At 39.6% G+C, this 14,956-nt stretch overlaps 2 protein-coding genes across 9 annotated transcripts in view; both read left to right on the forward strand.

The window, feature by feature from the left end:
* hipk2 (homeodomain interacting protein kinase 2) overlaps positions 1 to 7,345 on the forward strand; it is an 85,101-nt gene extending 77,756 nt beyond the window's left edge. For all 6 annotated transcript variants that reach the window (XM_060878090.1, XM_060878091.1, XM_060878092.1 and 3 more), the window contains exons 11-15: positions 366 to 545; positions 629 to 976; positions 1,071 to 1,318; positions 1,461 to 1,621; positions 1,774 to 7,345. In XM_060878090.1, coding sequence (XP_060734073.1) covers positions 366 to 545; positions 629 to 976; positions 1,071 to 1,318; positions 1,461 to 1,621; positions 1,774 to 2,238 — 1,402 coding nt within the window. In that variant the 3' untranslated portion in view covers positions 2,239 to 7,345. The remainder of the gene's footprint in view (positions 1 to 365; positions 546 to 628; positions 977 to 1,070; positions 1,319 to 1,460; positions 1,622 to 1,773) is intronic.
* Positions 7,346 to 8,648: 1,303 nt separating this feature from the next.
* Positions 8,649 to 14,956, forward strand: part of si:ch211-1e14.1 (UPF0606 protein KIAA1549) — a 44,114-nt gene continuing 37,806 nt past the window's right edge. For all 3 annotated transcript variants that reach the window (XM_060878097.1, XM_060878099.1, XM_060878098.1), the window contains exons 1-2: positions 8,649 to 8,994; positions 9,757 to 9,927. In XM_060878097.1, coding sequence (XP_060734080.1) covers positions 9,834 to 9,927 — 94 coding nt within the window. In that variant the 5' untranslated portion in view covers positions 8,649 to 8,994; positions 9,757 to 9,833. The remainder of the gene's footprint in view (positions 8,995 to 9,756; positions 9,928 to 14,956) is intronic.

Raw genomic sequence — 14,956 nt, forward strand, 5'->3', positions numbered from 1 at the left:
GTCATCTCAATAATGGCATTTGGTAGATACCCTTATCCAGAGTTACATACATTTCATCTCATTTTATACAACTGAGGGTTAAAGGCCTTGCACAAAGGCCCAGCAGTGTAGCTTGCTGGATTTGAGCTCACACCCTTCCAATCTGTACTCCAATATCTTTACTATTGCGCTACCAGGATTGAAAGCATGGCTTTTACACCAACAGGCACTGAACAGTCAGGCGCTGCTGGGAGTTGAACCCAGGATTTACTGTTTACTAGACAGTCACTTTAACCAACATCACGTTGATGTTTATTCTCAAAAGGAAAAGAGAAACGAGTATCAAAGATTGTCTATTGAGAACACTACTTGCTTTCATTTTTCAGGAATTCCCATCCCCATGGCAGCCATTACAATCCCATCATGCAACAGCCAGCCTTGCTTGCCAGTCATGTGTCACTGCCTTCCCAGCAACCTTTGAATGTGGGCGTGGCTCATGTAATGAGGCAGCCATCAAACAACAGTTTGTCCTCCAAAAAGAGTAAGCCGCAGCAGATGAGCAACAGGTCAGTGACTAACATGTTTGGTTTTTGCAAGATGGTATGGAAGAGTTTATTCTTTGACGCTTTTATGTGACTTCCTCTCTCAGGAACATGTCGGCCTATGAGGTGACCTCCTCCCAGACGGTGTTGTCACCTCAGCGTTCGAAGCGCGTGAAGGAGAACACACCTCCACGCTGTGCTGTGGTGCAAAACGGACTCTCTGCTCCCTGCGCCCCACCCCAGGCCTGTGGAGGAGGAGGATGGGGAGAAGAGCAGGCATCTAGCACAACACGAGAGCACCATGGACCACACAATCAACATCCGCAACACAACCATCACAACCCTACTCGACAGACCATCGTCATCCCTGACACCCCGAGTCCGGCTGTCAGCATCATCACCATCAGCAGCGACACAGACGAGGAGGATGAGCACAAGCAGCCCAGTAACACCAGGTCAGCAGGGTTTCTTGTTATTGATATTTTTTCTACTATATTTTTTCAATTTCAAAATAATTTTCCTATCTGCATTGTTTTCATCTCTTCACAGCACATCATCCAAGCAGCGCAAAAACGTCATCAGCTGTGTCACTGTCCACGACTCCCCAGACTCTGATTCCAGCAATAACAGCCCCTACGCTTTGGAGTCCCGAACCAACGGCCTCAATGCAAACAACTACAACTCTAAGGGAACAGTGCTGGATGACTACAATAACGGAAATCCAAGAACCATCATCATCCCTCCCCTGAAGAGCCAGACCAGCGAGAGCCTGAGCGAGTGTGATGGACTTGTTCATGGTGAGACTCTTCTAAATAAGTCTCAATAAGTAGTTCAGTGCCTGCTGTGGAATTCATGATGGCCTACGTCAAGTCTAAATGAATATGGTTTAATTTTCCTGTACTTGTACTGACATTCCAAATATATCTTTGATCAATACAGACACAATGAACCACCAGAATCCTGCTTACAAGTTTAAATCCTCCAATGGAGGCCTGTCAACTAACAATCACTCATCAGGGGGTGTTCCTGGAGGCGGAGCATATCGGCAGCAACGCTCTGGGCCACACCCTTTCCAGCAGCAGCCGCTCAATCTCAGCCAGGTGTGAAGTTTATGTGTTTCTGGAGTAGTCGTGTCAGGTGCACTGATAGATGGTCATCTGTATTCATGCATACAGTGTTGTAAAGCCAAAAACAATGCAAATAGTATGATGAGTGCAAAACCAGGTGAATAACGCTACATACTCTTTTCCAGGCTCAGCAGCACATGGTGGTCGAGAGAACTGGAGGACACAGGAGACAACAAGCTTATATCACACCTACAATGACTGCTCAAGCTCCCTATTCCTTTCACCACAACAGTCCCTCCCACAGCGCTAATGTGCACCCCCACCTAGCTGCCACTCACTTATCTGGCCAACCCCATCTTTACACGTACACCACTCCCGCTGCCCTGGGATCCACCGGCACTGTGGCACATCTGGTGGCATCACAGGGTTCAGCTCACCATGCAGTCCAACACGCTGGCTACCCACCAAGCATCGTGCACCAGGTACCTGTCAGCATGGGCCACCGCGTGCTCCCATCCCCCACACTGCACCACGGCCAGTACCAGCCCCAGTTCGCCCACCAAACATACATCAGCGCCTCTCCTGCCTCCACTGTCTACACTGGATATCCCTTGAGCCCCACCAAGATGAACCAATACCCGTATCTCTAGACCTGAAAACACTGGAGCCGAGTCCAACGCTGCTTCCCGTCCTCTCCCCACTAAAGACAGAGTCAGTAAGACAAGCCCAAGCTTAATGGCCCGAAAAACCCTTTCCCTGTCCTCGTAACGCTTAAACTTGAAGACAATGAAGATCCTGGTGGAGAAAGAAAGAGTACTACAGGAGGAAAGGGATGAGCTTGAAAGGAGTTTTTTTTAAGAATTTGGCCAGTTCTGGTTTTTTTTTTGGGTTTTCTAATATTTTAAAAAATATTTTTTCTTTAATTTCTTTTACAGCATGGTCACATTGCTGTTGGCATTTTGGGAAAGACTGAGAGTTTGATTAGCTCATTTGTTATTTTTTTTTTGGTTCCTTTGATTTTTTCTTTCACTGACTGTTGAGCTGAGGTCATGTGGTGGATGAGAACGTTATATAAGGTGAAATACGGATATCTGCTGCTCTACAAAGAAAAAAAAATTATGATGGCCTTGAACTGTCTTAAACATTTCCGAATCACTTGCGGTGATGGGTGCTGTACGTACTCCACCATTCTTTCCTATAACAACAGCTGGAGGAATCTTCTGGAAATATGAGGAAAAAAAAAGACAAAAGACTTTCTAGTGTATTTATCGATTTTTTTTTTTTTTTGGTTCTCGGTTTGTGTTCACTTTTAGAAAATAAAGTTTTGTCATAGACTAGGACATTTAGCTAGCCCCACACCCCTTGCTCCTTCTTTTTAGAATGTAGCAAATTACTCCTGCTTATTTTATGAAGAACCTTTCTGATGCCAATAGATTTCCTTTGTTTCTCCTCTTTAAATGTGATTGCACAACGTTGTTGTAATAACATAAGCATGTATAACATAATAGTCTGTGCACGTGTGTGCTGCTGTTGCCCATGTGCGTGGTACACCTTCCTCTGCACCTTTGTGCGATATATTCCTCCACGGTCTTAGGTTTATCATTGTTCCCTCGTAGTGCCTTACACATAATACAACAGTTTACTTGGCTGGAAAACCTTTTAGAACCAACAGAAACTAGGTTGACCGTTTGGCTTCTAGGTTGGACAACTTCGTTTGAGATGTTATGTTCTTACTTTCCAGGTGTAAGCATAGTCCTAAATGTAATTAGTTAGATAATTATACACGACACTATTTCGTAAAACAACAGTGCTTCTTGTTTAGCATGCATGAGCTTATTTAACATTTAGACCAAGATTACTTCCTTGGAGTAATGAACCAAAGTTGTCATTCGGTAAAGATTAGTAACGTTTTGTTACTGTATTATGTATAGTATGTTTACTGTATAGCATAGCTGTGTGTCTTAGGAACCTATTCAGTGGCACTGAGCTTTTGTGTGTTTTTTTTTTTTTTGTTTGTTAGATCAGCAGAATGGCGTGAATTGATGCAACAGACGCGCTAAACGTGATTCGTTTTGAATACCCGCGCTAATGCGTTTGGTTATCCTTCATAAAAAACCTGAGGTTAAGGGCAAAGTGTATTATCTGCTAATGAGGTCCAGTTGCAGCACATCTGGGAGGGATTTCTAGAGGGAGGTCAGAATAGCAGGAGTGTTAGCAGAGCGAACAGCATCGAGCGGCTCCGGTGAGCCTGGTGCAGAAATGATGTTGAAACAGTGAACCTGTGAGGTCGAGGTAGGGACAGGACCGATTAAGGTGCTAAAAGATGGCACTGGATGGATTTTTTTTTTTTGATGGGAATTGTAGGGAGGAGAGAGAGGGAGACTAAATTCCACATCTTAATGAGAATAGCATGTTGGCTTTGAGCATGTCGGTAGGACCTGGAGGAGTCTGCGCTACTTGTGGCACTGCATGAAAAACGCACTACCTTCTGAACCAAACGTTTGTTGGTGAGATCTGTGCTGGGGATTTGTTTGTGTGCTTTGAAGGCTGTGGTTCTCAGCATGAACCAACCGAAAGGATTGTTCACCTGAAAGAGTTGCAGAAATTTGTTGTTCCTCTTTGTCTTAAATAAAGGAAGTACTTGTGCTAGATCTTGCTTTAAGAGAAATGGATATTACTGGTACGGGGAAGAAATTATGGGCCAACCGTTGAGTTTGCTTTTATTTATTATTATTTGTTTTCATTTTGGCGCCTGACAGCCTTAATGTCAGCTTGTGTTTTCTCCAATGATTAAGTGATTTGTCTCGAAGAGGGCACATGCATGTGATTTTCCGAATGCGTCTGAATGCATCCCCTCTCGTGTCATGCCATAGTACTTGCATTTGAAGTGGTTTTATTTTTGTTTTGTTTTTTAATAATCATGCTGTGTTATAAATATGATGTGTCAGTTAGAGATACATTTAGATTAATTGTCAAGATTTTGTTAAATATCATTAGGCTTCTCTTTATTTGTATCTGGTGGTAATAAGTAAAAAGTATTCTTAGGGGCGTCTAGTAATCAGAAAGCATTGAACATTTTTAATTCATGAGCTTATATGTTAATTTTTTTTCCATAGACTGTTATTTGTTACGAGCTGAACGATGTAGGATGTCAGGATGTCTATTGATTTTTAAGTTGTATTTGACCCTGTAAGAGCTCACACTGGTTTCAGGCACTGCGACATGGAGGTTCCAGTGTTGATTAGAACTGCGTCTAACATTCCATATTAGAAAGCGTCGTCTTATCTCGCTGCACTGTCTGTAGTCTCTGGTCCTGTCTTACCTCACGTAGTCTGGAAATGTCTGACTACACGGGGACTCGTTGTCATTTCACACCTGTAATTCTTCCCACCAAAGAAATTCAGGGTGTTGACAATGTGCAAAATTGTCCGTCGGACGTAAATAAGATGACGGACAAAGAAAGAAAAATCAGATCGATATTTAGAAATATTCCACACCACAGCATATAGGATAAATCATCCTTAACTGCGCATGCTGTCACAAGCTGCTCGGTGGTTTTCTTTGAATCCCGTTGTACAGATTTGTACATTTCTTAGATTAGATTTTCAATTCTATAAGAAAATACGACCACTTGTACTTCTTATCTTACACTTTTTTTTGTTACAAGTTCTTCAGCTTTACTAATGTGATTATGAAGTGAGTTTGTGAATCTGTTAACAAATAGAAAGCAGTACTCCACAGTGACCTGAATGAGATAGCAGTGATGGTCACTAGCACAAAATGAATGTACAATGTGAGACTAAACATCTCATATCTATTTATATATATACACATTATATATATATATAAAACACTATTAGTTGTTACAAAACAGTGCCATCTTTTTACTGTAAGTGTTCATTTTTCCTAAAAAAGAAAAAAGGATGCAATATGTCTCACAAGAACAACTTGGTTACCGTTTATTTTTCATTTTCTTTAGCTTATTGCATTTTAAATGAAATGAGATGAGCTGGAAAGCCCTATTAGCTCTACAAAGTTTTTTTGATATGTAGGTTGCAGAATAGATCCAGTGACCTTATTGTTACCAAAATGTCTGAAAATTTCCATCTTTTTTATGAGTAACAATTTCGAACAAAACAAATTGTAACTATGATTTTCTTTCCTTGATCACCTTCTGGAAATTCATCCACATGTCAAAACACTGCCTTCCGATCTATGAACTCGAAGCTTTAAGCAATACGAAATGACACCTTTTTCTTCATGGTAATCAAATCTGTAACAGTCGTACGTTCCCCTTCAGTTTGAAAAGCATTTCCAGCTCCAGATGTCCTCCTAGCTAAGGCTGTGAAGCGTTTTAAATTCATGACAAGCGAAAATGCTGTTTATTACCCTAAATAGTCTAATCAGTGTACGAGCGCTTTGTGAAGCACACACTGTTGAACATCATCACAGGTGTTTTATCACTTCCTTTTGGTGACAGAGTGACAGCTCTTCAACCATATTAAAAAAAACACCCTTTTGTTAAGTGTTTGAATTTTTTTTTCAGGGCTTGGGTTAAATCAGAACAGTCACGTGTCTATGGAAGTCATTAATCTGCATGTGCAAATGTGCCAAGAGGCCAAACTATAAAAATGGGCAATCTGTATACTTTTTCAGAACCAAAAAAAAAAAGGGAAAAATCTTAAACCCCGATGTATGGAGTTGAATTTTTGGACAGATTCTCATGATGGACTTAAGACCTGATTATCTAAACAGTTTGACAAGGGTCTTGCTTCACGTCAGTTGTAAAGTTGTCCTAGCGACAGTAAATCCTGCTCGGTGCTGCAGACGCACTCGATCAAATGCAAATCTGTCAGATCCAACCTGACGAAAAGACAATTTATCACCAGTCACCGTGGTAATCTGTTATGTAGCTGTGATGCACTGTAGCCATGTGTGCAACCATCTTTGACATGAACTTTTTTTCTACTTGCACAGCAACAAGTCAAATGTAAACTAAATATTTTTCTATAATATCTCAAGACCTAAGAAAGCATCGCACCCCGACCCTGATTTTTGTGTCTGTTGCTGTAGGGTTTCTCAATGGTGTATCTCATTAGTTGTTGTCAAAGCTGTTGTGTGCTGCAGTATTTTCAAGTATGTTACTTTGTTAATGTCTTCTTTTTTTATTTAGCTTTCATTATTGGAGATTTGAAGAAGTGTGACGTCTCATTATTCCAATCTGTTAACGTAGCGCTGTGTGTACCCTGTACCTTAGACTAATATTATTAAGTATGTTATGAGAATGGATATTTTACTGGCTTTATAGAATGTTAAAATTGAATATAATATTGAGAATAAGAAGAATGATTTAACTCCAAAAAGTTGAGTACTTGCTAACTAAGCGCTTGTGTTACCATTAAGATGTTGTGTGCTTCTCTTAATTTTCGTTGTAGAAAAATTGAGTGAGTTTATATTAGGCTTCGACGACTAACGATAGCAGTGTAAATTTATGGAGGATTTTAACAAACATCTGGGTTATAGAAGAATATAGTTATTTTAATTGTTCTATTTACTAACTGTAGGGTGAGACGGGGCTCGCATTGTGGTGAACTATGTTATAGCTTGTTATTCACTGTTACTTTTGATCATTTTTTCGGTCTCCAAGGTGAATCGAGTTATTAATGAGAATTTGTATGCTCACATATGCATATTGTATATGTGTAGAAATGTAATCACACTTTGTCTTGGATTTACATTAAAATGTCACAGCATTAATCTGTTTATCTCATGATACTTTTTGCTTCAGTTTTATGCCTCTTATGTGATTTTTGTGTTTTATTATATTTTGATAAAGTGCTTAATACATAATACATACGAAGCTGGTTATATCCATCACACATATACAGCTGGTGTGGGGAGCAGATGGGTGCTGCCTGGCCCAAATAATACCATAAGACTTGTATTCGGGACAACAAATAAATGCTCGACAGCCTGTGCTTCATGGAACACTGCAGTGTCAATCGATTGATTTGCAGTATGACTGTGAGCAAAAATCCCAAGTATAACTGTTGTAATAAGTTACTGAGCCCATCCACTGTGCTCTTATTTTAATTAATAGTCACCGCATACACCGTGACTGTATGTAGATGGAGATTACGGCTCTTTAAAAGTCTCTGAAGAAAAGTCATTTGTGCAATGTGCCAAATCCAGCAGAGGAGTTCATGTCAATTAAGGATCAACATCCACCTAACAGTATACAAGTCCCATGGACGACGGATTGTTTCCTAGATTGCTAGGTTGCAATCCTCATTTCATTGAGTTATTCTGAGGAATCAAACTCACGGACACAGGTGACCAGGCTAGGGGTGTCACATCTCTCTGTCCATTTGGGACAGCAGATCAGTTCAGGAAGCAAGTTGTCTGTGTTCTGACAAACAAATAAGGCAGTTTAGTTTATATTAAGGTCTTACCAACCATCTTATGGCCATTAGTATGACTAAATTTCAGAAAACATGCAAGTTGGACTGACTGTACTAATTTGCCCCAGGATGTGATTGTTCCTGGTGCCTTGCAGTGGACTGTTATCGTATCCAGGCTATGCTCAGTGTTACACAGATAGACTCCAGACTTATTGCTGCCCTGAGCAGGATACTGAACATGAATGAATGAATGAATGAATGAATGAATGAACAAACAAATGAATGAATAAATGAATGGATGAATAAATGAATGGTGTGTTGTCATGTTCAAGTATTCGAAAATTATTTGTGCAAACTATAGCTATGCTTAAAATGAAAGCATGAATGAAATAAATTAAATGAATTCTGGTTCCATCATACTGTCGATGATATCATCCTTTCTTTCCTCACCAATAGGGGGCGATGTGAGTCAATATATTATCACTGGCTAATTTCAATTAGGTATTTTCCCCATGTACTGAAAATCACACCACGCTAGAAATAACTGTATACATTCTTAACCTACTCAATTTTACATTTCTCTACTATATAACTTGGACATTTTTACACCCTATAATATTAATTCACTTGTTTTTATCGTCCTACAAACTATAGACTACAGTCAGCGTTGCCGTGAAACCACCGACGCCAGCAGGCGAGTCAACCGAACCCGATTACTGATGGACAGCTCTTTTAGCCAGTAGGATTCGAGCTCTTCGGACTTCATGCCCAAATAAGTATAAAGCAGAGGCGGGGTTAATGTAGTGCCGACTACGAGTCAGTCTATTGGAGGAGAGAAGGATGCTCTATCTATCTATCACTGGAGTGGAATCAGACACCTATCCATGAAAAATATCCCGTTATGTCTAGATGTCATGGGAGAAAAACTTTTCTCAGATCCACACCTGATTAGCAATTGACTATGAGTTTCAACTCGGATATTTAATTCACTAAGGACCTTGTAAGGTAAGGGCTGTGTGTGTTAACGTTAGCAAAGGCTTCACAGATGTGTGTGTGGGGCAGTTAGCGAAAATATCTCGTTTTTTTTGCACAAAGCTTTGCTAGCATACATGTGATTAATGTGAGCTAGCTAGAACAAACGCAGAACTTTTTATATCTATATATATATATGTGTGTGTGTGTGTGTGTGTAGGTGTGTATATACAGTATATAAGTGTATTGGTCAGTAGTAACGAGGGGCAATTAGTTAGCTAGCATTATATATGACAACATGAGACCGTTATGGCTTCAAAGTAACCCAGAGGTTCTCATTGCTCTAAATAACCACCCTTCTTACACACCAGTTTATTAACGAGTAAGAACGGTTTTTATTCACACACGGATTAGTGAAATCTTACAAAAACACCTACCTGCGTATAAACTTAGCGTTTAGTAGCCGGTAGCCATCACGTTAGCTCGGGGTTCTGGCTCATGATGGACGTTAGGGGATTTAAATTTTTATTTTTTTTTAAAAAAAAACGACAGTTTGTATTCAAATTAATTAATTAATTTTCCCCTGCACGAGCGCGTGCTATAGAAACAAAGAGAGCGCGCAGCTCTCGCGCACACCTACGAGTCTTTTTTTTTTTTTTTTCCTTTTTCACAATGAGCACGCGCACGAATCATTCTAATCTAACGCAAGCTTGGGCGCTTTATTAAGGGCTGAATCGCATTACGTTACTTTGCATTACATCGTGTGTTATCCAATGGACGTTTTTATGTTTGAAGATTATCCTCGCGCACGGTGCCAAGGCGCTGACCGGTTCTTCTCCAATCGCCTCGGCCAAAAACATGAGTTTGTCTGAATGGAGGCTGTGACGCAAAGCCGAGGATGGCGCGTGCTTTCACTGTGCTTGATAACGGTGGTCTCCATGGCGACCTCATACCATCCAGCTCAAGGTAAGTTGCAGAAGATGACGATTGTGGTTGCTTTGCACTAAAATGGTTAAAATCTGGTTTTATAAGACAGCTCCATCATTTAACACATTAATTATGTTTATACTGAACGACTTTTTAAGTGTTTAAGTGATAAGTTGCCTGCAGCAGTGACGTCACATTGCTAGCTTGATCACAATGCTATAGTAATATAATATAGGATCTTGCATTTGAAGGTGCGTTAGTTACAATTTCTAAAGATTAGGTCTTAAATTGTTAAGTAGGTGGGAGACTGAGGTTTAAATGATTCTTATCCCCATTCCAACCCATGTTATTGAAGCCCCACCACCCCGTTCCACCCCATTTCCATCCATGTTCTCAACATCTTCTGTACATCTTCCCTCCACCCTTTCTCTCTCATGGTTATGAAGCCCATCCCAAGCCATGTTCTCGATGCTCCATCCGATTCTCACCTGTGTTCTCAAAGCTCCACCCTGGTTCCCAGCTATGTTCTCAAAGCTCCACCCTGATTCCCACCTATGTTCTCAAAGCTCCACCCTGATTCCCACCTATGTTCTCAAAGCTCCACCCTAATTCCTACCTATGTTCTCAAAGCTCCATCCCCTGATCCCAACCATGTTCTTGAAGCTATGATGAGCTCAAGGTTTAAAGAAGTTGTTATGGCCGAAACTTGGCTTTGCTTGTTAGCCGTGTTTGAAGTGACAAGCATCATGGAGATGATAGTGGTAAAGCCTGGGGAGATTTGAGGAGATGAGAAAGTCAGAGAACTTTTACTGTCTCCACTATCAGGAGGTAGTCGAATGGTATTACAGAATAAATCTTGGCTGTAATTGAAACTTGTTTGTTCATTATAAAGTTTAATATCCAAAGTTGTTCAGGATGGATTTTTTCTTTAATCTTCAGACATTTGTTTTTGGTTTATTTTACAGAGGCTTATGGACGACACTAGGGAGCTTTATTCTCAGTGTCGTGCTCATGCTGAAAGGGAAGGCAGTGTCATTAATATTAATATCCTCCTGATGAAAACTGTGCCTAAGTACAGTCTAAGTGCACATCTTTTATTGCTTTCCCAGTGGGAATTTTTTTTTTTGCGTTATAGTAAACACTTTAACATGGCAATCCCTAATTTACAGCTTCTTAATCCCACCTATGTCCAATTAAAATCTTCGGATTATGTACACTTAATGAATGCTTAGGATAAAACCCTACCTAACATCACCTACATCCTCTGTAGATCCTCCTGATTATTTGAATCGAACTCAAAGTTAATGCAAATGCCATAGTGCTTTAAAACACCGACTTTTATTTTATCTAGCTCTAATCTGTTTGTTTGGTTGTCCTCTGTTTGACGAGATTAAATGATATACACTGGTAAAAGTGATGTTTTATTAAGTTGAGAAGACTTTGGCAGTATAAGACAAGCCATCTGCTCTCACTTTCAAAGCATGTTAGATTCTATGCCATATGTCTGCCTCTCTGTTCTTTTATTAAGTGTCTGACTGAACTTTTATGGATGAATTTGTTATTGGCCACAGTTTAAAGAAGCTGTTCAGCTTGTGGTGTGCTCTTTTGTTGGCTGAATACTTGCTGTTGCTGTCTACTCTACAGCACTCCTCCTGCCTTAACAGGCTGGAATGGTTGTCATCTCATGTCTTAGTTGCCAGATAATGTGTCCAGATCTTAAGCATTTTGTAGGTGAGGCAGATACATCCCAAAATCTCATTGTCAGAATCCACAGCAGGGGTTAGAGACTCAATGCTAAAGGTTACCACATGCAAATCCATCATCCAAGGTCTAACGCAGGCTAACTGGGTCAAAACCGTAAACTAGTACATTGGAAACTAAAACAAAGGAAAGCAGCACACAAATGCAGTGCAAAGCAGGATTTTGCAAGGACAAGCTTATAACACTAGCTGGACAAACTAGACAAGGGTACAAGCTATAATCAGGAGCATAATAACAGCTGTTAACAACCACACTCCCCCTCACAAGCCTTCCCTCACGTATCCCACAGCTGACTGTTATAAAGTTCTAACACTGGAGACTCCTTCCAAAAATATAAATAAACACATCCTCACAGAAAACTCTATAAACAGTTACATGTGGTGATGTGAAACATCCATTATTTAAACAAAGCCTCCGTGTTATTTGGTACTATATAACAATAACAGTAGAACAAGCGTGTGTTAATATAAAGCTGTATTCACCTTTCAGCTAAATCTGCAGTCAGAGCTGATGTTATAAAAACTACACCTTCTGACCAATCGCAGTATGATGTAATTACATTTATTACCTAAAGTGCTTCATGATGTCCTGTACTATAAGCCTTAAGCTGAACAGTTGAAGGTTAAGTGCTTTGCTTAAGGGCCTGATAGAACATGGCAGTTCTCTGCTCCTATTTTAAACATAGCTGGCGATGAACCAATGTCAGAGCATGTTTTCTACATGCTGCTTCTATGACATTTGCATTAATTTGTTTATGATCCATCTAAGGAGTATCCGCCGTTTGTAATGGATCATATTAAACCAAAAGGTTAGCACTACTGACTGCATGAATAGCCAAGAAAATAATTCTAAAATGTTCCCTGATTGGTGATTAAGTTTCTAAACCCATTGATGTTCAGTGAAAGTGCAGTTCTTGTGTGTGATGCACAGATAGGATCGTTGTTACCACTTTGTGTGCTTTATATACCTCTCAGTTTATCATTTTCAAATGTGGCCTTATTCTATCATGTGTGAGTTGAAAAGGCTTAAAATACAGCTGATGTGTACAAAGGTAGTAGTGATTTATTTTTTTTCTTTACCTGCTCCTGAAAAGTTTTGATTTATTTATAGATTTCACTTCAGACTTCAGGCAACACTTCAGATTATTATATTATAAGGAATATTCACTGGCATAACAGAACATGGTTTGGGCTCACTTGTTCCTTCTACAGGGAACATCTCTGCAAATCAGTACATAGTTGCATCACCTTCATCCTACGATGACACATTTCTGTTCTGATGGGAGTGGTCTCTTCCAGGTGACTCCGCCCCATTCCACGGCATATGGAGTCTCAACGAACGTTAATCTTATGCAGTGTCACATATTCTCAGTCACATTTGATCACTAATGGGAGATTTGATGGTGTTGTGTTAGACAGTGTTCTTCACCACCATCAATAAAACACCAACTCGGTACAGGACACCTCTTTCTGAACGACGTTTTTGACGCGTCCCAACCAAGGATTCTATAATCCTGGCTGTAAACCATGACATGCATAAGCAGCATCATACTATATTGATTCAGAAAAGAAGTGACTTTTAAGACCTCTGTCAGTGAACATTATACATAATCAAACAGAATCATCAACACTTTCTCAATACTCATAAGTGCATACATTTCCTGCTAGCTTCTTTGTAGTCACTGAGTAATATGTTGTGAGACGAATAACTGAATAATAATCTCAATAATGTATTCTGTATCAGTTTCAGGAAATCCCAGGGAGATATTTACGTTCTTTTGTATTATATACACATTATAGACACTATGTGGACACCTGACCATCACACCTAGATGTCAGTCTTCTATAAACTGTTGCTGCAAAGCTGGAAGCACACAATTGTACAGGATGTTTTTGTATGCTGTAGCTTTAAGATTTCCCTTAAGCAACTAAGAGACCCAGATCTGTTCCTGTAGCAGTGTCTCTTTAGAGGTGTACTAACATACCATTTACTAGAGTAGTATACAGTATGTTTTGAAATACATCCCAATTTAGATGAATTTAGCAACACTGCAAAAATGGCATCTTGTTGAAGCAAGTGAAAATGTATCCAGTAATTCCTATTACAAGTTTACAGCAAACTAATTTTAAGATTATTAAAATCTCTTCTTAGACATTTATCTAATTGCAGGTATTTTCCGATTTTTAGTACTTATTGCTAAAAAGACACAAAAAACCATCTGGCAGTAGAAAACGTATATTCAGGTTATTGTCACTTGCCAAGACGACATGAAACCATCTCTCTTTTGTTTGCTCAAATTGTTTGCTGTATTGTGAGAGAATTATTTGTGAATTGTTTTTGAATAATTCTGGGTGGGTCTCTATATGAACACTGGTCACGTGCTAGCTAGATAACTTTAGCTAATGCAAAGACAAGGCTTCGTTGCCTTTGTTTTGAAACCCTGTTAAGTCATGCCAGAAATTTTGGGAACTTTTTGCTTCATTCGGGCATGAGTCGTATCTGATCTGACAAGTGAGTATGAGGAGTATGTGAGACCAGCAGCTTTGCATGTGAATTACTAGTACTTAATAATAGTATGATTTAGAGTGTTTTTGATATGTGTCGCGATGCAGGACAAAGGCGAGTGAGGATCCAAGTGCAGTTTTTAAACGTTTTAATAAACTAAGTCAAGAAACAGAAAACAGACAGGAAAAACTAGGAAACACAGAGGGAAACAGGAACACAAACGTTGTATAGACAACGTCTAGCAACAGGGAAGTGAGCAAACAGAGTATATATAACTGACAGGAACCAATGACAAAGCAGAGACAATCAGAGACAAAGACAACACACCTGAAGGAGAGATGGAGTTCAATTAATGTCCGTGGTAACCAATGAGTGGGCGGAGCAAACAATTAACAACAGGGAAAGACAGCAGACAGAAACAGGGCAGAAACACAGACAGACTCATTACAATATGACTCTTAATTATTTTGAGCTAAAATGAATAAAGTGTTCCAGCGGTACTCCACAGCTTACCTGCACAATGTGTCTTATCCTGATCTCATTTCATTTCATGGTGACCTTCACTGATGATTTTAACTTTCAGTAAACCTAAAAAATAACAATTAACTGTCATTTAATCATCTCTTATGTTCAGGGATGAATGTAACAAAGATTGCACTAAATTGTGTTAGTGGTGATTTTGTTCTGCTTCTACAATCAAAATCAACCAATCAAAATCAACCATGTATAATTAGACTTCTTGTCTGTCTGTTTTTGTCTGTCTGCTAATTAAAATCAAGGCCGTTTTCTACTAGAAGAAGAT

The sequence above is a fragment of the Tachysurus vachellii genome, chromosome 9 (assembly GCF_030014155.1).
Source record: "Tachysurus vachellii isolate PV-2020 chromosome 9, HZAU_Pvac_v1, whole genome shotgun sequence".
Lineage (NCBI taxonomy): Eukaryota > Metazoa > Chordata > Actinopteri > Siluriformes > Bagridae > Tachysurus > Tachysurus vachellii.